General features: G+C 40.8%; 1 protein-coding gene across 1 annotated transcript in view; it reads left to right on the plus strand.

Moving 5' to 3' along the window:
- Positions 1 to 26,819, plus strand: part of AXDND1 (axonemal dynein light chain domain containing 1) — a 73,488-nt gene extending 46,669 nt beyond the window's left edge. Inside the window, exons 20-25 of the mRNA XM_069546187.1 lie at positions 6,411 to 6,521; positions 15,027 to 15,140; positions 16,854 to 16,958; positions 23,107 to 23,189; positions 24,043 to 24,284; positions 26,667 to 26,819. Of these exons, the coding sequence (XP_069402288.1) occupies positions 6,411 to 6,521; positions 15,027 to 15,140; positions 16,854 to 16,958; positions 23,107 to 23,189; positions 24,043 to 24,284; positions 26,667 to 26,731 (720 nt within the window). The 3' untranslated portion in view covers positions 26,732 to 26,819. The remainder of the gene's footprint in view (positions 1 to 6,410; positions 6,522 to 15,026; positions 15,141 to 16,853; positions 16,959 to 23,106; positions 23,190 to 24,042; positions 24,285 to 26,666) is intronic.
- The last annotated feature ends 317 nt before the right edge of the window (positions 26,820 to 27,136 follow it).

Here is a 27,136-nt window from a genome sequence, read left to right on the forward strand (position 1 = left end):
TACATGTCAGGAGAGTAAGAATATTTTAGTATTAAAATATGGTTTTTTTAAAATTTTTTTTAATTTTAAAATCTTTAATTCTTACATGCATGTAAGAAATAAAATATGTTTTTATAGGTATATTTTACTTCTCATATAGGAACTGAAATGTCTTTTAGTTTTGTTTCCGGGAAGACCTCAGAGGCATTGTTTCCAGCAGATTTGTGTGCCTCTGAACTGAGTGGTCTCTTGGATCTTGTAGCCCTTATACTGTGCATCTGGAAGTGTGCTCACATCTTCTCAGGCCTGCTTCTACCCACCTGGATATGGTGAATATCCTGGTTTTGGTAGGCTGGATCTGCCATAGGTGGTAGTAGGGACTCATCAGCCTGTTTTGTTATACACCTTATTTCTCACTTACTTAAATGGGTTAGAGTTGTGTGATGAGACCACATTTTCAGATAAGAATGATTTTAGAATGAAGATTCAGGGTGCTTTGAGGTATATCTCCTCATTAAAGCTATAGAGGGGACTTCCTTGGCAGTCCAGTGTTTGAGACTTTGCCTTTCAATGCAGGAGGTGTGGGTTCCATCCCTGGTCAGGGAGCTCAAGATCTCATATGCATCAAGGCCAAGAAACCAGAGCATAAACAAGAGAAGCCATATTGTAATAAATTCAATAAAAACTTTAAAATTGGTACACATAAAAAAAATCTTTAAAAAAATGTTAAAGCAATAGCAATATGGGGGAGATGTTATGGTGAGGGGATCTTGGGGACTTACATAAAGTCATTCAGGACATTCTCTGGTGGTCCAGTGGTTGCAACTTGGTGCTTTCACTGCAGGGTCCCGGGTCGAGAACTAAGGTCCTGCAAGCTGCATGGTGCTGCCCAAAAAATTCCGTATTAGGAGATTTCATAAGAGCTTTGTGCAGTGGATCATTCACAGCCTAATTCACCCCAGCCCCTGACTGGAGGTCCATGACCTAACCATCTCTGAGAATCTATCCTTTCCACCAGGCATATTCAGTCTTCTGTTGAGCTCTTTCTCATTTATTTACTATTTTTTTTTGCCAACAATTTCAGATTAATAAACTGGGAAGGTGTTATCAGAGAAGGCTGAGGATCTGCTCTTCCACCAGAAGTAAGACTTTAATTGATCCTATGCTCGGGCCTTTTTTCCTCCCAAATGCACCTGTCCTGTCTTTAAGCCTGAGGCTGAGGCCTTTCAACCGGTACGTCAAGCTAGTTTATGGCTCAACAGCCATGCACCTGCCCTGGAACCACCTCAGTACTCTTTATTTTATTTTTAAATTAATGGTTAGTTCCCCTCTCATTAGGGTTAACTTCATTTCAAATTCATCCCCATCCTGACTACTACTGTCTTCCTCTCATCTCCTGGACAACCTGTGTGGTATGTGAATCTTTATGACATCAGACTCTGGAACTTATATGGCCTTATGCATATCCTACAAGGTGAAGAGTAGAAGATGGTTCTCCAGAGAAGCTTTCTCTAGTGTGGGCATACTGTGATGCTGTGTGGCTTGCAGCACACTCCAGCTACATTCCAGCCCCTGAAGAAGAACATCTTGCCAACCCAAAGGACTGATATTTGACCTTAATGATGGTTTCCCACAATCTGATACTTCTTGGGCTCCTTCCTGATAAATGTGAGAGTTGCATGATGCTGGACTGGTTTCTGGATCGGGAGGCCTCTTAAGTCAGCATCCTCTGGAGTTTGATCACTCTTACTGGTGGTTCATACTCCACTCTACCATAATAATCCCCTAGAGAAATGACTTCTTCATGAAGTCTTGGGGTTGATCTAGTTCCCCAAGACCATCAAGGCAGTGCAGTAACTAATGACCCTATTTACCTCCCATCTGATCCTGGTATATTCATTCAGACCTCACCCAGCTGGGCTGCCATCTTCCAAGAGGACTCAGTTCTTGGGATTCTTACCCCTATGCCTATTTCTGAAAAAAAAGATGATCTCAGTGCATATCAGCTGCTTCACTTGGGAATGAGACTTGCTTATGTTTTCATTTGCTGTTTAGGAACACTATGTCAAAGAGTCCTGGCATCCAGTCAGAGTACAACCACTGGGTCCACTACAGCTGAAGCAGCTGCTGAAAACCTAGAATAAGCCAGATGTCTTTTTTCAGTTGTGTTAGGTTGATCATCTATAATGTGCCAGGTGTCTAGATTTAGAGTCACTGATGCCTTGGAGTTTGTTCACAATCTGAGCAATCAGCAGATTACCTGGAAAGATTTCTGAAATAAACTTCAGCAGGCCAAGACTGGTGAAAGACACACACTGACCAGCACCTGATAGTTCTGAGAACATGTGGGAAGGAACAATCCTTTCAATGCCGAACACCTACCATGATAGAAATGAGAAGACTTCTGGCTGGTGCCCTTCAAACTGACCTCTGGCTGCAACTGATGCCATTCTTTCTTGTCTTGCCCTGTGTAATCTATCAAGACCCTGCTATCCACCTTGGGCTATAGTAACCTTTATGTTGCCCAAGATACTACCGCCAGTTTCAGGATTTGGGCCTCTGAAAAGAGTATGAGTTTGAAGAGTGGTGCTGGAGAGTTGCCTCTTGCAGTGTTCCAGCAGGTAAACTCAGAGATCTCAGCTTTGTTACCCTTTTGGGGGGACCTGGAGATGATGGATTCTTAATAACTACATTACCGCTGTGGACCTACCACTTAGAAAACTATCTCCTGTAGCCTTTTGTTCTGTTTTTGATCCTCTATAATAGGCTTAACATTTAGGACCTTCTCCTTCTCCCCAGACATGAATTTTAGTCTTTTCCCTTCACATCAGAAGCATTTATTAACAGCCCTGAATCAGACATTATCAGAATCAGAGTGTTGATGGAAGGAGATCCACGTGTATTGATTGGCAACCGAGCTATCTCCGTTTAGCTCATCAAAAGTGATGTTAAAGGTTTTTTAGGAAAACTTCCTTGACTGTATAGATAGCCATGAAACTTTTATTAAAAATTCATATTGGGACTTCCCTGATGGTCCAGTGACTAAGACTCCACACTCCTAATGCTGGGGCCTGAGTTTGATCCCTGGTCAGGGGACTTTTCACATGCTACAGTGGAAAGATCCACATGCCACAACTAAGGCCCTGTGCAGCCAAATAAGTAAATATATATTTTTAAAGACTCGTAGTGGTATTTTTCCCACCAGTAAGGAAAAATATGTTCTATGGTAGTATTTTCAATGTCTCAGAAGTTTGTAAGAAAATGTCTAGGATGTGCTTTATAGACTGCAATTCAGCTGAAAATAGTTGATTTCTCATGGATGGTGAACTAACTCTGAAGAACTAAAACTTTTAAAAGGTCATTACTATTTTTAAAATTGACTGCCGGGAGCCAGCGTGAGGAATTCCACCCGTGACAAGGTCATGCGGCAGAGCTCTGATGGCAAGGCTAATCAGACCTCAGGTTTTCCCCATGGAATTTCCTGAGCATCCACCCCACCCCCCCCACCCCCCCGCCAAAAAAAAAATAAGAATCTGCCTGCTTTTCCACTCTTCTGACATTCTCTGGAAAAAGTCAGTTCAGGGCTTTAGTCTTCTGCATTTGAAAGGGTGTTTCAATCCAAAAACCCCTCTGATGGCTTTCTAGCCTGCCTGCAGGATTCGTACAGCTGCGCACGTGATTGTGTGAGGCCTCCTGACCGCAGGAGGCACCGGAAGCTTAAAACATCCTAGGAACGTAGGGGCTTCCGAGGAGTCGAAATCATTAGACTAGGACTGATTAAAAGTTTCGTTTGTTGAGCCAATACTTGCTGCCACATTTTCATATCCTTTATTTCTAGATATAGTTGGTATATAGAAAAAAAATTAGTAGGCCTGGCTTTAGCAACATTAGATCTTTGAGTTAAGTACCTTCTTTGTTATAACCCACTGTACCTTTGTTCTATAGAGATGTAACTTTAATGCTTTAAGGAGATGCAGATTAAAGAAAAACACTTCAGGGGAAACGATTAACATTCGTTAAGAAAGAGCCAAAAAAGTGTTAGCAAGCCTCCTGGCCAGAAGATAATGTAAATCACCTGAGACCTTTTGTATACAAAAAAGATATACAGAAAGGGTCAAGACTGCTGCCCCTGCGTGACTCTGTATCTTCCATTATGTAAAATTTAGGGTATATAAACACCTTTTAAATAATAAAGTTAGAGGGGGTTTTTGCACAAGCCTGGCCTCCCCTGTGTCGATTCTTTCTCTTGCTCCCTCCCTCTCCTTTTCAGGCTGATCCCTTGGAACGTGGAGGCTCACTGTGTCTACTTACTTGTCCCGGCTTCTAAGATCCGTAAGAGAGAGAGCCCAAGGCGGGGCACTCTCCGATATTCGAACAGGCGCCGGCGGCCTAACATAGACGGTGCAAGCTCCTTGTCTGGAACTTTATTGGTTTTCCACGTAACCCAAGTTAATCAGCCTCTTCTCTCCACTTAATTTTCTTACTACACTATTTCTTCCTAATCTAATCTTATATTAATAAATAAATAAATAAGTCTTTCCTTGTCAACGCCGTCCCTGCTTCGAATTCCCTGGATCCACCGGGGCTGGACCCCGGCAATTGACAAATGTTTTTGTTCTAGGTATGATAAAGTTAAAATATGCATCAAATTTTGCAGCTGGAAGGATCTTTAGGGGCAGTGGTATGGTGGAGACTAAGGCTGCCTCACAAGAGCTGACTCAGCAGACCTCTTCCCAACTCTGCCTTCAGTGATAACATACTAAATTGATGACTACCATTGGAATTTCCCTATGAGAGTATATATTTTGGAATTCAACAAATGCTACAAATTAGGGATCCCCCCCCCAATAAATGTTTTACCAGCTCCCCAGTACATAGGGGTCATCTAGAATAAATGAATAGCTTCATCTGTTTTTAATAGATGAAGACTATAAGAGTTTACTCAAGAAGCCACACCAATTAGAAGAACTAAGGACTAGAACCCAATACTTTCATCTCCCTTGTTTGATCCTCTTTCTGATATGCAGTAAGACATTGACCTAACTCTTTGAATGCAAAATTTAAACTTAGTGATGTTAACAGAGCTGTGGTAAACTTATTTATCTGAAGAGGCTTCTATTCCTTATTTATAAGGCAAGGGTTTGGATTAGATTTTAAAAAAAATTTTGGCTCTGATTTTCCACAATAATTCCACAATAAAAGTTTAATCATGAGAAAAATATGAGACATATTACTACTTTTTATGGTTTGCTTCAGAGAAGGTAATGGCACCCCACTCCAGTACTCTTGCCTGGGAAATCCCATGGACGGAGGAGCCTGGTAAGCTGCAGTCCATGGGGGTCTCAAAGAGTCGGACTGAGCGACTTCACTTTCACTTTTCACTTTCATGCACTGGAGAAGGAAATGGCAACCCACTCCAGTATTCTTGCCTGGAGAATCCCAAGGACAGAGGAGCCTGGTGGGCTGCCATCTATGGGGTCGCACAGATTCAGACACAACTGAAGCGACTTAGCAGCAGCAGCAGCGTGGTTTGTTTCAAGGACCTAAAGTGGATAATTATTTCCCCACATGGTGCAATTTTTTTTTTTTTTTTGATGGTGTGAATGACCAAATCCCCTTCCCCAGAGAAAATAATGCTTCCTAGTTCCCTCTGCTTTTTCTCACTAATAAGGAATAACGCATCTTTTAAACACTGAATCCAAAGCTTAGCTCGTAGGAGATCTTAGTAAAGGTAGTTTTTCTGTTCCCTTTGTGGGAGTAAGACCTGCTGTGGACCAATCGTGTTATCTTGATAGATGAGAGATGAGCTCCTTTTCTAAAAAAGTGCTTCAACTTTATCACTTTATTGGGGGCAGAGGAAGTAATATTTTTGTAATCGTTAGGAGCCCTGGCCACCTGGATTAGAATCTAAGCACAGTGCGTAAATATATATGTGACCTTGAGTGAGATATTTAACTGTTCTATTCCTCAGTTTCCTCATCTTAAAAAATGAGGCTAGTAATAGTCTCATAATGAGGATTGAATGAGTTAGTAATGTACAATGCATAGAACAGAGTGCTACATAAGTGTTTGGTGCTGTTATTGTCATATAATTGTAATTGACCGTGGTCAGTTGCATAACATTTATTGGGACAAGTCATTAGACCTTAGTAAATCCAACAGCCTTTCTGCCTCTAATTTTATAGCACTTCACTACTTGTCCCATTTCAACCCAGATCCCAAACCCTGTTGATAACATGATATGATTTAGGTCTATATTAACAGAAAATCATTTCTGCACAAATCTTTGAACTGAACTGATACAAAGTTAATTGAATGGAGTTATATTTAGAGGACTTACTCTTAGCGGTTCCTCAGTAGGAGTAAGTGAATAAATGAGTTGGTATAATCTGATTTTTTCTATTTAATGATTATCTTTTGTCTCTTCTCAGAGAGAATGTTATGATTGGATCACCACGTCCTCTTACCTCCTTTCTGGCCTCAAAGGCAGAAAAATTCAGTTACTGACAGATGAAGAGAAACAGCAGCTACTTGGAGAAGAGGTATTTGCCATGGGTTAGCACTGGTCATCATTCACGCTTTTCCTGTATTTCAGTAGATAAGAGCGCCTTGACTCTTTCCAAAAAATGTTTTGAATCCTCATTCATTTACTCTCTGATAATTTGGGTTCTGACCAAGAGCACTGGCAGGTCTTCTCTCTTCTAAAGAAGAGAGTCCTCACCCAAACACCTCTTTTCACTTTCTTGGAGGGTGATTTTGCCTCCTAGGATATGGCAAGCCACTCCAGTATTCTTGCCTGGAAAATCCCATGGACTGAGGAGCCTGACAGACTGTATAGTCCAGAGGGTGACAAAGAGTGGGACGCGACTGAGCGAGGCACAGCGTATTACAGAGGGGAGCTGCCCTGCCACTTCCTGAGGCATCGCCTCAGACTTCTCTGCTTCTGCCCACACCCCTCCTTCTCCATTTAGTCTGTCTTCCCATCCAAGGTTATGTCTTCCTTTGGGTACTTAATCTCATGTGCATTGTCGTCTTTCTTTAGTATCTTTAATGCCTTCCTCTCTAATGATTCCATTTTATCAGTGTATTAGCAATCTATAATCACGATCTCTCTCCCATCTGAGAAAATATGTCCTTTGATTTTTTCTCCTCCTTTATGATTTCTTTCCCTCCTTCCTAGCACAATCACTTTTCTTAAAACTCTATGTAAAGTCCCCCAGTGATCTTATTGTCAGATCCAGGTGTCTCCCAATTCCGTATTTAACCTGACTTCTCTGTAGCATTTGATCCTGTTAACCATTCACTTTTTTGGTCATCTCTCTTTACAAGACAAAAATTCCATCTTTCTCCTACTGCTTTCTTTTCATGTAGTCTTCCACCTCTGCCTGCCTCTTAAATGTTGATATTCTTTCCTTGGCTTATTTCCCCTCTCATTCAACACTCTCCACACTGCTATGTTAATCCTGTAGTTTTAACCACCTGTTAACTGAGGATCCCAAGTCAATGAATATCATGTACCTAATGGCTTCCCTGGTGGCTCAGCTGGCAAAGAATCCACCTGCAATGTGGAAGACCTGGGTTCAGTCCCTGGAGGAGGGCATGACAACCCACTCCAGTATTCTTGCCTGGAGAATCCCCATGGACAGAGGTCTTGTCTGGAGAATCCTCATGGACAGAGGAGCCTGGCAGGCTACCGTCCATCGAGTTGCAAAGAGTCAGACACAACTGAGCAACTGAGCACACAATGGCAGTCACAAATGTTTATTTTTACTTCAGTCTGTTTGATGGAGTTCGTCTCCAGCAAAGTCTGAAGAAGCTCCTGTTGCTACTGAAGCTGTAAACTATACGGGTATGATCTGATGGCATATATGTCAATGCTCTTGGGTCTAAGAAGGAAGTTTCTGTCTATACACTTGCAGGACTTCTGTTTTACATTTATTAAAAAAAAGATTTATTTTTTAAATTTTGGCTGTACTATGTGGCTTGTGGGAATTCCCCAACCAGGGGTTGAACCTGGGCCACAACAATGAAAGCTCTGAATCGTAACCACTAGACTACCAGGGAACTCCTTATTTTACATTTAAACACTGAAAACAGACACCATCTCTCTAAGTTGTACACCCTTAACAAATACTCATTTTTTCTTTGCTGCCCAGATCTTGGCCAGAATTATTTTGAATTAACCACTGAATGATTTCATTAACATTATACATCTTAAATTACAATACAATTTTAGAAACTTAATTAAGTACCATAGATATGATCTTGGCTGCACTTCAGATCTAGGAAAAAATTCAAGACCTAAACAGAATCACAAAGACTTAAGAACAGAAAGGATTTTAAAGGTCGTTGAATTCAACCAACCATCAGATGCATGAAACTTAGTGTAACACCTACACAGTTGATCGTTAGGTCTGTGTTTGAGTATCTGAAGGGATAGAGAACTTTCAGAGTTAGTCCATTTGTTTTTGGTGAGCAGTGACTATTAGAACATTATTCTTTTATTGAACAAAATGATAGACGTTTCCTTGTAGCTTTTTTCCTAGCTTCTGGTCCTAGCTCAGTCTTTGAGTTTGTAGGAAAAGGCTGATACGTCCTCCACATTATAGTATTTCCCACTATTCTATATTACGGTATTTCTAACATTTGAAACTAGCTATATTCAACCTAAGTCTGTGTCTAGGTTTTCTATTATTTTATATTGATCTGTCAATTCATTAGTCATCACCACAGTCTTTTAATTATTGAGGCCTTATGATACACTTTTATATTTGGTAGGGCCAGCACTTCCTCACTAATCTTTTTCGGGTGTTTGATGGCTACTCTTGTTTATTTATTCTTCTATATAATCTCCCTCTAGAAAATATATGATTCTTTAAAACTCAGGTGATATTAAACTTATATACTAACTTAGAACACACTTTATGCTGTTGAGTAGTCCTGTGAAGAATATGGCTGATAGGATGTCCACCTGTATGCCTTTTAATAATGTTTTATCGTTTTCTCATTTTGCATATTTCTTGTAAGGTAGGCTTGAATATTTTATTTTTCGATATTTTAAATGGAATCTTCTTTTCCATTATACCTTCTAATTGGTAACTGTGTATATATTACTGATTTCTGTATTTTAATTTTTTGTATGGTGACTACTAAATTATCTTCTTATTTTAATAGTTTTTTCAATAAATTCTTTTGGGTTCTCCAGATATTCAATTAAACCACCTACACATAGAAATAGTTTTACCTCTTCCCCCCCCCCCCAATTATTATGCCTTTAATTGCTTTTTCTTATCTAATTGCATTGAATTATTCTTCTCCTCTTTCCTTCTGCCTTAATCTTTAGAATTTTCATTAGTGAGGACCTGCTGAAGGCAAACTCAATTTTCGGTTGTCTGAAAAATGTCTTTTTTTCACCCTCATTCTTAAATTTTTTGCTGTGTATACAATTCTAGGATGATTTTCTCTCTGCACATAGAAGATACTGTTTCCACTGTTTTCCGGGTTTTATTGTTACCAAACTGACGATTGAAAATCCAGCTGCCAGACTTCCTTTGTGGCTGAGTGGTGAATAATACACCTGCCAGTGCAGGAGACATGGGTTCGATCCCTGGTGTGGGAAGATCCCACACGCTGCGGAGCAACTAAGCCTTTGCGCCGCAACTGCTGAGCCTGTGCTCTGTGCACCCTCGAGCCCGTGCTCTGCAACAAGAGAAGCCAGGCAATAAGTCTGTGCACTGCAGCGAAGGGTAACCCCCAGTCGTTGCAACTAGAGAAGAGCCCATGTGGAAAGGAAGACCCAGCTCAGGCATAAATAAATAAACAAAAATCCAGCTGTCAATTCTTTTGAAGATCATCTCTCTGGTTGCATTTAAGATATTCTTTTTTACTTTGGCATTTTGCAGCTTCACTCTGATAAATGTGGATGAAGTTTTTCTTTTCATATTTTACTTGGGATTCTCTTGGTTTTCGGAATCTTTGGCTGGGTGTCTTTCATTGGATTTGGAAAATTCTCAGTCATCAACTGTTCAATTATTGTCTCTACTGTATTTTCTCTTTCCCTTCCTTCTGTAACTCTGAATGGATATATATTGGAATCTGTCCCCAATGTCTTTTAATTCTTTATATTTTCTGTCTCTTTGCCTCCCTGCATTGATTCCTGGATGATTTCTTCTGACTTAATTTCCAGTTCACTGATTTGCTCTTTAGCTGAGTTTAATCTGCTCTTAAAGCTTTCTGTTGAGTTTGAAATTTAATTGTTCAAGTTCTATTTGGTTCTTTTTCAAGTCTGATTATTTTTGTAATCTTTCATAGTTTCAATCTCTTATTTCTTTTAAAGTTTAAATATAACTATGTAGCCTATCTGATAATTTGAACCTATGTCTATATAAAAATATTACAGTATTATTTATAACAAAATATAAGAAACAATATAGATACTGATCAATAGAAAATTGCTTTCATAAATTATGATATGTTCAAGTAGTAGAATTCCATACAGATAAAATAGATGGTTATATAGTGAAATAAGAATCACCCATGATATGCTATTGAGAAAAGCAGATGAAGGAACATAACATTTATTATTTCATTTGTATGAATGTGTTTATATGTGGATAAAGCAGACGAGAATATTCAACAAAGTGATTCAAGTTGTTACCTCTGAGGGTTGAGATTATTAATTTCTCTGTAATGTTTCAAATATTTCATAGCAATAGTGTGTTATCAGGAAAAGTATTTTCATTTTGGAAAAACATCCTAAAATACTATTTTTCTATACTATGTACATAATGCTACAGCATAATTTAAAATTGCTATAAAATATCTTGTATAGTTTATACTACATTTTTTAATGGCATTTTTCTATTGTGGGTATTGAGCTTATGTATATCTTTGTTTTATAAATATTGCTGCAGTAAACTTCTGAAGGACAGTCTTTAGTCAATATTTGTGCCGACTCCACTGGGTATTCAGCACTGTTGACTCCTTCTCTCTTCACTTTTGGCTTTCCCTGTGACCCTTTCATGCTTCTGAGGCAACTTTTAGCCTCCTTTCCAGTCTCTTTCTTCCCTGACCCTTTTTGTGACTAGGTTCCTGTCCAAATAAGGCCTTGTCCCCTAGTCATTTCACAAGTTCTCCTTTGGCAATATAATCTACTTTCTTGGCTTTAAATAAATGCAGATAACTGTTAAATCTCTATCTATAACCAACAGCCTTCCAATCTCCAGATCCACAAATTCAGCTACTTACTTATTTTGCTCCTTCATGAGTCACAGCCTTGTGTAACTCAATGAAACTGTGATCCACACTATGTAGGGCCACCCAAGATGGACAGGTCATGGTGGAGAGTGCTGACAAAATGTGGTCCACGGGGGAAGGGGAATCACTTCAAACCGCTTCAGCATTCTTGCCTGGATAACCCCATGAACAGTATGAAGAGGCAAAAAAATAGGACACTGGAAGATGAACCCCCTCGGTCTGAAGGTGTTCAATATCCTACTGGGGAAGAGCAAAGGGCAGTTACTAATAGCTCCAGAAAGAATGAAGCAGCTAGGCCAAAGTGGAAATGACACTCAGTTCTGGATGTGTTTGCTGGTGAAAGTAAAGCCCGATGCTGTAAAGAACAATATTGCATAGGAACTGGAATGTTAGGTCCATGAATCAAGGTAAACTGGATGTGGTCAAGCAGGAGATGGCAAGAGTGGACATTGACATCTTAGGAATCAGTGAATGAAAATGGACAGGAATGGGTGAATTTAATTCAGATGACCATTATATCTAATAATGTGGGCAAGAATCCCTTAGAAGAAATGGAATAGCCCTAATAGTCAACAAAAGAATCTGAATTACAGTACTTGGGTGCAACCTTGTAAATGGCAGAATGGTCTCAGTTTGTTTCCAAGGCAAACCATTCAACATGACAGCAATCCAAGTCTATGTCCCAAGCACTGATGCTGGAGAAGCTGAAGTCGACCAGTTCTCTGAAGACCTACAACACCATCTACGGCTAACACCAAAAAAGGGATGTCCTTTTCATCATAGAGGATTGAAATGCAAAAGTAAGAAGTCAAGAGACACCAGGAAAAATAGGCAAGTTTGGCGTTGGAGTACAGAATGAAACAGGGAAAAGGGTAACAGAGTTTTGTCAAGAGGATGCCCTGGTCATAGCAAACACCCTTTTCCAATAACCTGAGGCAGTTCTACACGTGGACATCACCACATGGCCAATGGAAATCAGATCAATTATGTTTTTTGCAGCCAAAAATGGAGAAACTCTATACAGTCAGCAAAAACAAGTCCTAGAGAGCTGACTATGGCTCAGATCATGAACTCCTTATTGCAAAATTCAGGCTTAAATTGAAGAAAGTAGGGAAAACCACTAGGTAATTCAGGTATGAAATAAATCAAATCCCTTATGATTATACAGTGGAGATGATGAATAGATTCATGGGAGTAGATTTGATAGAGTGATTGAAGAACTATGAACAGAGCTTTGTAAAACTGTACAGGAGGCAGTGACCAAAACCATCCCAAAGAAAAAGAAATGCAATAAGGCAAAGTAGTTGTCTGAGGAGACGTTACAAATAGCTGAGGAAAGAGAAGCGAAAAGCAAGGGAGAAAGGGAAAGATGTATCCAGCTGAATGCAGAGTTCCAAAGAATAACAAGGAGAGATAAGAAGGCCTTCTTAAATGAACAATGCAAATAAATAGGAAAGCATTAGAATTGGAAGTACTAGAGATCTTGTCAAGAAAATCAAGGGAACATTTCACCCAAGGATGGCATGATAAAGGACAGAAACAGTAAGGACCTAATAGAAGCAGAAGAGATTAAGAAGAGATGGTAAGAATACACAGAACTATATAAGAACAGTCTTAATGACCCAGATAACTACAAGGATGTGATCACTCAACTAGAGCTGGACATCCTGGAGTGTAAAGTCAAGTGGGCAGTAGGAAGCATTACTCCGAACAAAGCTATTGGAGGTGACAGAATTCCAGCTGAGTTGTTTAAAATCCTAAAAGATAATGCTGTGAAAGTTCTGCACTCAGGATGTCAGCAAATTTGGAAAACTGAACAGTGGGCACAGGACTGGAAAAAGTCAGTTTTCATTCTAATCCCAAAGAACAATGCCAAAGAATGTTCAAACTATCACACAATTGCATTCATTTCACATGCTAGCAAGGTTATGCTGAAAATCCTTTAAGCTAGGTTTCAGCAGTATATGAACTGAGAACTTCCAGATATACATGCTGGATTTCAAAGAGGCAGAGAGAGGAACCAGAGATCAAATTGCCATCATCTGTTGGATCATGGAGAAAGCAAGGAAGTTCCAGAAAAACTTCTGCTTCATTGACTATGCCAAAGCCTTTGCCTGTGTGGATCACAACAAATATATGGAAAATTCTGTAAGAGATGGGCGTACCAGACCACCTAACTGTCTCTTGAGAAACCTATATGCAGGTCAAGAAGCAACAGTTAAAATCAGACATGAAACAACTGACTGTTTCCAAGTTGGGAAAGGAGTATGACACCCTGCTTATTTAACTTCTATGCAGAGTACATCACACGAAATGCCAGGGTGGATGAGTGACAAGCTGAAATCAAAATTGCCTGGAGAAATATCAACAACCTCAGATATGCAGATGGTAACACTCTAATGGCAGAAAGTGAAAAGGAACTAAAGAGCCTTTTGATGAGGGTTAAAGATGAGAGTGAAAAAGCTGGCTTAAAATTCACCATTCAAAAAACTAAGATCATGATTCCATCAGTTCATGGCAAACAGAAGGGGAAAAAGTAGAAGCAGTGACAGATTTTATTCTCTTGGTCTCCAAAATCACTGCGAACAGTGACTGCAGCCACAAAATTAACAGACACAGAGACATCACTTTGCCAATAAAGATCTGTGTAGTCAAAGCCATAGTTTTTCCAGTAGTCATGTAAGGATGTGAGTTGGACCATAAAGAAAGCTGAGTGCCGAGGAATTGATGCTTTTGTGGTGCTGGAGAAGACTCTTGAAAGCCCTTTGGACAGCAAGGAGATCAAACCAGTCACTCCTAAAGGAAATCAATCCTGAATATTCACTGGAAAGGCTGATACTGAAGCTGAAACTTCAGTGCTTTGGGCATCTGATATGAAGAGCTGACTCATTGGAAAAGACCTTGGATGCTGGGAAATACTGAAGTCAAAAGGAGAAGGGGGTGGCGGAGGGTGGGATGGTTGGATGGCATCATCAACTCAATAGACATGGGTTTGAGCAAACTCCAGGGAATAGTCAAGGACAGGGAAGCCTGGTGTGCTGCAGTCCATGGGGTCACAGAGAGTCGGACATGACTGAGTGACTGAACAAGAACAACATGTGGCTAGAGTGATTGTTTTGAAATGTGAAACAGGTCAATCAGATGACTGGTACGTCAGGATAAAATCCAATCTCCCTGGCATAATATTCTAGTCCTTCCTCTGTGACTGTGCTCCTGTCCGTCCGCTTCTAAGTTTTTGTTCTACTGACCTCCTTTTGTTCTTAGTGCCAGTCATGTGCAAACAACATTCTCTGTCTGGAACTCACTTGCGCCATCTTTTTTCTCCTCACCCATTCTTCAAGAGGAAACGCAGACATTATGTCCTCCAAGAAACCTTCTTGATTAACCCTCTCTTTCACCCTTGCCCAATACCAGATCTGGCTTAGGTGCTCCTACTCTTTGATTATATGTAACCATAGTATTTTCTTGTCCACTAAATTGTAAGCTGCTGAAGGCAGGGACTGTTCTTATTAACTTTTGTAATCACGGACTTGATGGACGTGAGGCTGAGTGAACTCCAGGAGATGGTGATGGACAGGGAGGCCTGGCGTGCTGCGATTCATGGGGTTGCAAAGAGTCGGACATGACTGAGCGACTGAACTGAATTGAGCTGAACTGATCCTTATCACTAGCATAATGCACAGTTACAAAATTAATGCTCATTAAATATTTTTTGAATGGAAATATTGCTAATCTTCTGCAAAAATATTTATGTCCACTAAGATACAATATAATATTGTTGTATCTAATAGGATAGTCTAAAAGAATTAAGTGACCCTGAAGCAAGAAAGATTCATAAAGACATTGAAGAAAACATGGAGGACAAGAAACTTGAGAAGGAAAAGAAAGAAGAGAGTGAAAAAGAGGTAAGATTATTTAGTACTATTTCCTTTTCCTTTATATTTTTAAAGAAAATAATGAATATATATATATATTTAAAGAATGAATATATAATGAAAAAATATTTATATATTTGAGTCTCCAAGATGGCTAGTGGTAAAGAATCCCCCTGCCAATGCCAGAGACATGAGTTCAATCCCTGAGTCAGGAAGATCTCCTGGAGAAGGAAATGGCAGGCTTTATAGTCCATGGGAGTCAGACTCGACTTGGCGACTAAACAACAGCAAATGCAGCGTGTGTATATACATATGTATATATACTGTTGAAAGTAGGAATAGATCGTCTGCAGTGAACGCTTCAGCTTCCTTCCTTTCCTCGTTTAGATTTAACCGTACTTGCACGCACACTTATGTCTTTATTTTCCAAGGATAGGGTGTCCCTCCTCCTTTCTAAATTCAGCCCTTTCCTAACTGACCTCATTCACCTATACGACTGATAACTACACAATCTACCTCTCACTCTGATGCTGTTTCTTTATCCTTTCATTGGCATATTTTTCAAATAGTTGTTTAAACTCCTTGTCTCTACTCTTCAGCTCCCACTCTGAGCTGCCTTTTCTCACTTCCCTCAGGCCAGCCACACTTCTCTTCTCCTTATCCTGTTTCCACCCCTGCCGTGGCATTAATAATAAAAATAACCCCTTATTGGGGCATTTGTAATAATAATAATAATGAAAATACAATGATAACTACCAATAACTGAGTGCCTACCATGGCCTATATGCTTTGCACATGTTATCTCTTACACAATACAACCTCAAGGTAAATATTATTGTTCCTATTTTACAGATAAGAAAACAAGCTCAGAAAGGAACTGACTTATGGAAAACCATATGCTATTAGGTGGCAGAACCAACATTCAAACCTAGTTTAGTCTGCCGTAAGAGCCCTTGTAATTCCTGGGTATACTACTACTTTCTTTGGCTTTCAGAACTCATGATCACTCTCCATTTTGTCTTAATTTACTTCCCTGGGGTGTTTCTTTGCTGTGAATAGTTTAAATATTGGCATGACCCCAGACCATGACATACATCCTTTACTCACTTTACGTACTGTACAAAAGAGTAAATATTGTATAACACCCATGCCTCTTTTGATCAGCATTTTCTGCTTTTCTTCTGTTATAGTACTTGGCATATAAAAGACAAAATATATGGAATACATTATTTTTTGGCCACTAAATCTGTCATACCTATTAAATCTCCTCCTTCTCTTCTTTTGACGCCTGAGTTCAGGCCCTTTCCTCCCTATTTTACAAACTCCTATTCAGCTTTCAAATATCGTTTCACTGTAAAAAAAAAAAACAAAAACAAAAACCTGGGGTGTCTAGACAAAATGCAGGGCCCTTTTCTGGGTACACATAGCTCGTGGAACTTACCTTTCTGATCACAGTTATCATGTAGACCATAATTATTTTATTGGTTATCTCTTCCACAGTTCTATGAGTTCCTAAGGTCTGAAAGAAATCCTCTTTGTTTGTTTCACAGTTACTTCTCTTTGTCCCCTCTTCCCTATCCCTGCTAATTTTTCCCACAGTGTTTCCTGTAAGTCTTCTAAATGCTTCCTGAATGATGAAAACAAATGGAAAACCAAAGCTTCAGACATGGTACCAGGCAACTTGCCCTACCACTGGGTCACACACCAGCTCACTAACAGGTCTGTGGTATTTCTATGCTCTAGAAACCTTCGACATCTACAGAAATGGAAAAAATCATTCGAGTCATTGGAGAAGATGAAAATATTCATTCTCAACCTCTATATGGAACAGATGCATTGTCTTCTTGGGTATGTATCTGCAACTCAGCTAGGAAATTCAAAACTAGAAAATTTAACATTATGTAAAAATTATATGGATCTAACATAACTTTTAGCATTTCTAAGAGAATGCCTAAGTAATATATTTTCCAGATTTATTTTTCTCCCAGCATCATCCTTGGAAAACCTCTTGTTTGTTCACAAAAACTTTTCTTTCTCTTCCTTAAAACTCATTTTAAAATCAGCATTTCATCCCTTTCCTTAACTTAACAATATTATGGTCAATATTTGATCAATTAAAAAAATGTATTTGTTCAGCAGACTCTTGATAACTGTGATAAGAACATACCACCAATCTACAAGAATTACTGGGGAACTGGAAACTCAGCAGGAAAACAAAGTTAAAACTCCTTCACAAAAAGTTCTAGGATCATTTACACTTAAGTTAGCGCTGGATTTGTATCTCTCTGTACAGGATGCCATGACTTTAGGAATCTCTGGGTGGGCTTCATCCCACAAACCCCCTGAAAATGGTATGCAACATTCTGTCTGTATAGTCATACTGTGCATTTTCTCGGGGAGCAAGGAGATGTGCTGGAAATCCATAGACATCATCAAATTTCTCAACCTCAAAGTTAAGAACCATTTCATTGCTAGGAGTCTGACCCATCTGAGTAGGAACAGGCGTGGTGAGCTGTGGTGAGGGTACTGGTGGATAGCAGCTAGATCACTAAAGTGGCTGCATGGTCCAAAGTAGAGGCAGATTGCAGGGATGTATGTGAAGGGAGATTGTAGGAAATAGGCTCCAACTCTGGGAGGAAGAACTGGGTGAAATGATGTGCAGAGTTAGGCAGGAGCAGGCAGAATTGGAGAAAGAGTGGTGCATGGGTTGCAATCACATTCTCCCAAAGTAATGCCTTTTTAACAAGTTTCTAAAATTATGTGTCAATATGTCAGTTGATAGGCTTCCTAGGTGGCTCAGGGGTAAAGAATCCGCCTGCCAATGCAGGAGACACAGGTTCGATCCCTAGGTCAGGAAGATCCCCTGGAGGAGGAAATGGCAACCCGCTCCAGTATTCTTGCCTGGAAAACCTCATGAACAGAAGAGCCTGGCTGGCGACAGTCCATGGGGTCACAGAGTCTGGCGTGACTGAACTGAGCACGCACACATATCAGGTGAGAAGACTGTGAAGCAAAGATGGAAGGGTAAGCGATGCAAACGATGCAAGCGATGCAATGTCATGAGACATATTTTCTAAAAAAGCAAACAAAGGGTAGCACTATAATGAGAACCCCCCACCAGTCCCACCCCAAACCTTCCTACCCCAGATTTTCTCCCCTGAGGTAAAAGCCCTGCTATGCTATCCTGGCAAGGCATCAGTGTGCGTGCTGAGTCGCTTCAGTCTTTTCCGACTCTCTGCGACCCCCTGGACTGTAGCCTGCCAGGCTCCTCTGTCCATGGGATTCTCCAGGCAAGAATACTGGAGTGGGTTGCTGTGTCCTCCTCCAGGGGATCTTCCTGACCCAGGGATCGAACCCTCGTCTCTTGTGTCTCCTGCATTGGCAGTTGGGTTCTTTACCATCAGTGCCACCTGGGAAGCCTGGCAAGGCATCAGGGTCTGGCCTACACTGTGGCGAGAAGCAGTCAGGAAAATATAAGCCTGTAGCCTGGGGCAAAATGGAGGGTGCAGTGCTTGTCTTCGATAGCGTGGGGCTCCTGCGCCAGGATGCCACAGTTCCATCTGATACAGTGTGGTGCCGTGTGGCGAGCCCACCTGAGGATGATGTGGTCCAGAAAGTCTATCTCTCGGCTTTGAAAAGTTGCTAATGTTCTACTATAGACCCCTGAAAACCCAACTGGTCAGGTTCTCATTGACCCTGAGGCCTAAAATGGACTAAAATGCCCTCCAGATGTACTTGCAAGTTCCTTGAAGTAAGGAAGAATCACATTCATCCTAGGGGGTGGTGACTGAACCACTGCACAGGTAGAAAGGGATCACCAGGTACTCAAACAGAGGGGCCCTGTGTGCTAGGCAAGTGAAGACAGAGTTGATCTTTGGGGATGTCGGTACACAGAGAATGAAGATCCTTGACCTGGAGGAGGTCAGAGATTCGGGGCGGGAGGTGGAGCCTGGGGGAAGGGTGCTGTCTTGATGTGGACTGTGCTGTGGACTCGGTGGGGACAGGAGGGGCCTTGGCTCTGTGCTCTTTCCATTCATAAAGACATCTGGGCTCCCTGAGGGCAGTTTAAGATTTTAAAACTTTCACTGTAAAAATTTCTTTTGCTTTATTTGCTTGTTTTTCCTTTATCCTCCCCCTCCCCCCCTGCCCCGCCCCCATCTTTCTTTTTGTCTTTTTGACAGACACTTAGCCTCTGGCTCTAAAAACGTAGCAACCGTTTAGCAGGGCTATAGATCCAAGGCACTAGTTCTGTTGGGCGGTGGCTCTCTCTCTTTATGGTCTGCAAATGCGGCTCCCAGGAGGCAGTTTGAATGACACTGGGGAAGGAAAGAGAAAAGGAAGGAAGGGATAGAGAAGCAAAAACCTTGTGGTTTGCAGGTATTACTTGTCATGTCCACCATAACTAGGAGAGGGAGAGGGATGGACTATCAGTTACTCAAAACTCTCTTCAGTTAGCTGGAAATTAGGACTTTGTGGGAAATCCTGAAGACTGTACTCAAAGCAGGAACCATGCACAAAACTTGGCCTGCTGTGCCTGTTTCAGGCACTATCCGGTCTGGCACTTCCTGATTTCACTGGTGAATCAAGTGACCCCAGTAAGCAGCCCTGACCCTGCCTCTGCACGTCTTGGGGTGCCGCCTGATTTAATCAGGTCTGAGAACTTGCTGCAGAGCACCCCTTGTGGCCCTCTCTGGATGAGAATCATTTCAAAGTTGTCCCTGGAGGAGAAGCAGCCTGAACTCTGTAACAATTAACTGACGGGTGGAGGTGTGGTAAGACTAAATTCAGCAAACTCTCCCGGAGGCTACCCGCTGACCCCAGGCACTGCCCCCTGGCTGCACGAACTGGATTGCCTAAGGCTCAGCTACCAAGATGTTAGGAACAAACAGGTTCTGCCTGTTTGTACAGAGTTATAAATTTGAGGGAGATGGGAGATTTTTGCTGATTACCTGTAAACTCCTTTGAAAGAAAGAGTAGGGGCCAGACTTGAAGGATCAGCCATATTTCTTTCACTGAGCTAAAAGAAGTGCTTAGAAACCTGTGGTTTCCTTCCACAATACCACGTATCCCCAGTGTAGGTATTAAGAGCAGTGACCAAATTATCCATCTTTTAACGGCAGCAGGGAAGGGTCCTTGGAATTGGTGGGTCCAGAAAATATGTCCAAAGCTGACAAGGGTCACTGTGGCTGGCTAGGCATTCAGTACTGAGCATTGGATTCCAAGGAACTGGGTCTGAAGCCAGATCCTCCCTGAAATAGTCTCAAGCTAAAGATGTTAGTCCAATCTAAAGCCCATTCGCGGGTTTCCCTGGTGACTCGGTGTTAAAGAATCCTCCTGCCAATGCAGAAGACACAAGTTTGATCCCTGGTCAGGGAAGGTCCCACATGCTGCGAAGCAACTAAGCCTGTGTGCCACAGCTATCGAGCCTGTGCTCTAGAGCCCAGGAGCCACCACTCCTGAGGTCATTGCAGTGAGAAGCCCACGCACCATAACTAGCAAGTAGCCCCTGCTCACCGCAACAAGAGAAGCCTGCACAGCAGCGGAGACCCAGCACGGCCAAAAATAAATTAAAAAAAAAAAAAGCCCATTAGTAGAGTCAGACCTCAGGAAAACCAAGCCAAAAAGGCCAAAGGCATAATTGGAGTCTGACAGAGAGACTAGCTGAAAGCTATAGCAGGTTGGCACAAACAAGGATGGTCCAATGCAGTTGCTTCCAAGAGCCATGTGGCCCATGTTTGTCTCTATTATACAGTGGGTGAAAGAGCATAAAAGCCAGAGGAAGCTTCAAAATATGAAGAAAGGGCTCAAGGCAGAGTCTCTGTGATTTCCCTTGAGGCATCTATATCCAGTAGGCTTCCCAGGTGGCTCATTGGTAAAGAATCCAGTTCACCTGCCAAGCATGAGATGTGAGTTCCATCTCTGGGTCAGGAAGACCCTGGGAGAAGGAAATGGGAACCTACTCCAGTATTCTTGCCTGGGAAATCCCGTGGACAGAGGAGCCTGGTGGGCCATAATCCATGGGGTTGCAGAAGAGTCGGACTTGACCTAGCAACTAAACAACAACAGTCTGTATCCATATATATGGCTGATGCAGGGAAGTTTGCTCCTTGGCATATATAGAGGAGGCCATAATTCTAGAAACCCAACCGTCCAGCATTTTGGACCATGGGAATTTCCTATTGAAGGATTTGAAAAGGACCACAAAACATTAATCTATACTTGGTGGTTTCAAAACAGAGGAATGCTTTGCTGGCACATTGTAACTAAATATCTGTCTTTTATCTGAAAGGTACCTTTCACAGAGTACAGTCCTGATCTACTTTGGTTTCCACCTGTAGTTAAAACTGCTTCATGTAGCTGTACAAATCATGTGGAATTCCAGTTCCAGAAGCCTCTGCTGTGAAAAACCTCCTTTTAGATTCAAAGAACAAATAAATTAGTAGTATGTGCTGTATGGCTGCAGCTATGAAATTAAGACGCTTACTCCTTGGAAGGAAAGTTATGACCAACCTAGATAGCATATTGAAAAGCAGAGACATTACTTTGCCAACAAAGGTCCGTCTAGTCAAGTCATGTATGGATGCGAGAGTTGGACTGTGAAGAAAGCTGAGCGCCAAAGAATTGATGCTTTTGAACTGTGGTGATGGAGAAGACTCTTGAGAGTCCCTTGGACTGCAAGGAGATCCAACCAGTCCATTCTGAAGGAGATCAGCCCTGGGTGTTCTTTGGAAGGAATGATGCTAAAGCTGAAACCCCAGTACTATGGCCACCTCATGTGAAGAGCTGACTCATTGGAAAAGACTGATGCTGGGAGGGATTGGGGGCAGGAGAAAAAGGGGATGACAGAGGATGAGATGGCTGGATGGCATCACTGACCCAATGTACGTGAGTTTGAGTGAACTCCGGGAGTTGGTGGTGGACAGGGAGGTCTGGCGTGCTGCGATTCATGGGGTCGCAAAGAGTCGGACACGACTGAGCAACTGAACTGAACTAACTGAACTGATGTGCTGTATTAGCGAGGCCACGTGACACATTGTTGGTCCAGCCTGAAAAGGACAGATTTATTATCCAAAGGGGAGGCAAGACAGAAAGAGGAAAAATATGTGACTGAGACAATAGCAAAAGAATAAAAGAACTAGAGGAAAAGTGAACTTGTTTGATAGTTTGTTTTTGCTGGTTTGCTTTTAGAAAAAGCGAGCGTGGTGCAGTACCATGTGTGACTGAGGATGGAGAAGCCAAGATGAAGGTTCTGCTTTCACCACTAGATCATTCTGTGATTATGGCCGGCTGCCTATCCTCTTAGGTCCCCCTTTCCAGGTCCCCCTTTCCATCTAGAAGGTGGGGTTTACCTTTTACTTGTCCTTGTTGGCGAAATGTGGATAAAAGAGATTTTTAAAAGTACACAGGTCTGGAAAAATGCCTCATAATATTCATTTTAACATATAGTTTTGTCTTCTAAATTTTTCTCTTTTGTCTTCCTCTTATTTTCTGGAGTATATTTAGAGCCAAATAAGTAAGAGGTTTTTTTTAAAAAAATATATTTTCACTACTTTGATATCTATGAAGTTTCCTAAGAAATTGAAAGATCTGGTTGGATTATGCAATGCTATGTGCTTAGTGAAGTAAATTATTAATGACAGAAATATAATTGATTTCCTTGATATTTAACTGGGTTAGAGAAATATATTTGCCCTTCTCTTTATTTTTTAAACTTTCTCTTCTTTCCCTGCTTCTTTTTGTTGATATTGTTTACCCTGCTTCTTCTTTACAACTCTAATAAAGTTTATGTCCATCTGAATATGAATAATTGGCAATCTGGTATGGTATGTGGCCACAGTCAATCCCTGTTCTTCTTTCATATTAAGAGTGTGTTTAATCATCTACTATATAAATATGAATAGTAGAAAAAGATAGCTTGGTCCAGAACATCTTGAAGAAGGAGGCTATTTACTGTTGGGACTTTCAGTTCATTCATAGTATATATTTTTCTTGTCAGAGAGAATCAGCTAATCAAGGTACATTGGCCCCAAAGTATCTTGAAGCAATGGCTATACTTGATCGCACACAGGAGAAGTTAATGTAAGTATGAGACAGCACAATGGTAAGAAGACAGAGATTGTTGTCTAGGAGGTCTAGCTGAGAAATGCACACTTCTTGGCTTATTTTTGGTTCTCCTGTTTCCTTTTTCCTCACAAGCAGGATGGGTACCATCAAATCATCTGGTGGCAATGAATTAAACTGCTCCAGGAGGGACAGCTGTCCTCAGCTACATTGGAGATGGAGGAAGTCCAGTGTGTGTGTGTGTATATAGAGTGGGAGCAGAGTGTGAGGAGTGATCCAGCTCAGTATGTTTTAAAAGATGAGCTAAAGAAATAAATGGAACTAGAAGAAGCTATTATGTGCAAGAAAGAAGGTTACATAACCCAAATTGTAGGAAGGACAATAGAGTTAAGATAGCTAAGAAACTGTGAGAATAAGAGATATAGACATATATGTTCTAGTTATTAAGCACACTTCAAACTGGTTTTTGTGACTGTAAGATCTGGTTTTAAAGGTGCTGGAAAATAAGGGACACTATTTTATTTGCTTGTTAGATTATATCAATATAGAGAAGCCAAGCTTAACCACTGAAAAGGGTTCCTTGGCTATTGGTGGAGAATCCCAAATATCCAAAAGTCAGTTTTTATTAAGAAATTATAAATATATTCTTAAATTGCACCATGACTGCAACTCTGACATTACTTTCCAGAGTAGCTCCTAGACCCTCAATTCTTGGCTAAACATTGATGCTGCTGCTTTCCTTGTTTGTGCTGTATATATATATATTCTTCTCATCCCACTACCTTTTTTGGACAATGAGTTTCTAGATCTGAAAGATACTTTTTCAGACCTTTCCATTTTACTGTGTTTCTCTGGACTTTGTCATCATCAGAGAGGTTGAAAGCCGAGCCAGACAAGCTGAGGAGAGGTTTGATGATGTGAATGAAAGACTTCATTATACCATTATAAGAAATAAAGAACTGGAGAAAGAGTTAGAGGAAGTATTGATGAAGTATAAAATGAAGGAGCCTGAAGTGGAAGAAGAAGAAAATGAAGGAGAAAGAGAAGAAGAAAAAGAAGAAGAAGAAGAAGAAATCAGACCACCAGACAGAGCCTCAAAATCTCCAAAGAAAGGTGAGCATTGCTTTCTCATTTTTGCTTCATTTGGATAGTACTTATGAGTGAAAACTTGATTGGGTCATAAATATTTTAGAAGAGCATTAATATTTTTTGTGGTGATCTACTAGTTCATACTTCTGCTAGGAATCCAGACACACACACACACACACACACACACACACCCAAATGACTAACAGTGGTGACTAATAAACTAATATGAGATACAATTTCAACTTATAAAACTGGCAAAGCTTTTTTAAAAACAAAGAATACAGTGCTGGACAGAGGGCGCAAAGTAGTTAGTTTTACAAATAATACTTGTGGATAGACAGATAGGTATAACTCTTTGAGAAAGCAGTTTGAGAGTGTGTATGGGTAGGCCTCAAAAATATACATGTATTTTGACTTAAGAATTTCACTCTTGAGAATCTAGTCAAAGGAAATAATCACAATTTTTTAAAGCTAGAAAAAAAGACCAGAACAAATATGCCTACACATTGATATACATTGTCTCTGGTTGCTAAAGGTTTATGGGGAATTTTGTCTTTAGTTTTCAGTACTTAGTGGATTGTCTATGATGAAAATAATTTTTATTCAACAAGAAAAGGAATTTCGCTCTTCATTTTCTTATCTCTAATTAATCTGTAATCTTCCCTCAAAGAGTTTTGAATATCCCCAATAGTGGAGGCTATTCTTTGATTTTGGCTTTCACCTTCAACCTGCAGTCTGTTCCCAGGACAGGTCCTGGTGCCAGGGGTAGTACTAGGCAGACATCTATTATCTATTTTTCTCTATCACCCCTGTCTCTACCTCTGCCTTCAGCAAAAGCAGTAAGCTGGCCAGTCACTCAGAGTCCCTGGCCCAGCTGTGGTGTATCCTGTCAGTACTGGAGCAGGGGGAATCTGAGTCCATTTTCTCTCCTCCTGTTAACTCTGAACTGGTAAAATGTTAATCATTCCTGGTGTGAAGATCCTTTAGCCTTAGGTCTGAATGTATGTGAGGTAGTTTGCATGAATTAAAAAAAAAATTATCTTCTATTGTGGTGTGATTTTATCCCAATAATCTAGAAACTAGACTTTCCCTAGATTGTTGTTGTTGCTAAGTTGTGTCCAGCTCTGCGACCCTGTGGACTGTAGCCCATCAGGTTCCTCCATCCATGGTGTAAATTACTATATGCAAATCACAGAAAAGGTCTTCGTGTTAAACTGGAGAGGTCACCTCAACATGGGATGTGTGACTTTAGTTTCATCCATTTCCATGAAAGTCTTGGGGATTAGTTTAAATACAAAAATAAAACATTTTAATAATTTTAGGTGGAGGATAACTATTCAGTTAGGTCCCAGCCTGCAAACAATAACCTACATACCAAGGATACAACCCCTCTTCTCCCTCCTTTCCATACCCCTCATCAGAGTCACTGCTAGGGACTCAAAAGTAGAGGATGAGAAGCCTTGCAAAGCTTAGGGGAACAGGCTGCTAAGCAAGGCAATCCCCATGCCATGCAAGTGACCTAAACATTTCTCTGAAAAATCCACAAGTTAGACATTCCTTAGAGTTAGCAGGTAGCTCCTTAAAAAAAAAAAAAAAAAACATGCAGATACCTTGGAGCAATCTGACATGCATATGGAACATACTGGGTCATATTTTATGAGTTAGTGCCAGGAGATCTCTTCTCTCCTAATTGTTGTTCAGTGAAGGAATGGAAAATCATACAGTGAAGGAATGAGCCTTGTGAATGCTGAGTAAGGAGAAGATTTGGATGGAGTAGGAAGACATTTATTTTTATGTCATTATTTTTAATAGAATCACTGTGTTCTGAGTTATTGATGAAGAAAGGAATGGAGCTTGGTGTTTACAAAGATGAATGTGGCTTAGCCTCTGATCAAAGTGAGGCCTGTGATAAGGAATGGGGACAAGACAGGGTGTGAACAAGAGGACCGTTGAATGCGGGAGGCAGATGGCTGCAGCCAGTCAGAAGGATTCCAAACAACTGAGAAGCTTCATTTCATGGTGCAGTCAGAGACAGCAGGCTTGTATAGGATCTGTGCATGAGAGACTGGAGGGAACAGGGACCAAGAGACACAACAGGGGTACAGCCACAGATATGGGAGGGTTCTGGACACCCAGCTCTATCTGAAAAATTTTCCCTACTAAGTTTGGGGTATGTACTGGAAGGAAGGAAGGAAGAAATATTCTTCTTTCTCTTCTATCCTCATTACCTATAAACTTTGAGAACATACATTCTCAATCCCAGTAACCAATGTGGAGTCAAATTTTGGGCACATGGTTTGTCGCTTGGGGCTTACTCATGCAGACAGAATTTTAAAAATGCTTTGTAAAATCGAAAGTCCTTAATATAAGGTATTATTACTACAATAATTGTTTTGGTCTTTTCAGAGATACAGCGCAAGGAGGGTTCTAAATCCAAACTCCGGACTAAATCCAAGACGAAACCCAAATAGCAACCACAGGATGCTGGGCTACACCACACCACAGCCATCCCAGATTTCTGTGCACTTTTGAACTGACAGTGTGGCTCAACTGACGGGACTCCCTTTGCAGCAGACAACTCAGGAGCATCTTCTCTTTAAAAGTCACAGTGATGGCTCTAGGCAGTCAATCAGTTAGCTTATTTCCAAAATTAAAAATGGTTTGTGTAAAGGTTTTCTAGCCTCTTCAGTTGATTTCCCAGCGGAAGTCTATGAAAAGTGTCAGCTTCTGTCAAGAAAATTATGCTTTCTGAGGACTTTGAACTCTGCAGAGGAGAATGGCAAATAAAAAGCATTACTCTTTTTTCAGTTTAAAAAAGGGGATCCTGATAACACTGTTAGTTTTCTGCAGCATTTTCAGATTTCTTATTTCAGAAA

This window comes from Ovis canadensis, chromosome 12, assembly GCF_042477335.2.
Source record: "Ovis canadensis isolate MfBH-ARS-UI-01 breed Bighorn chromosome 12, ARS-UI_OviCan_v2, whole genome shotgun sequence".
Lineage (NCBI taxonomy): Eukaryota > Metazoa > Chordata > Mammalia > Artiodactyla > Bovidae > Ovis > Ovis canadensis.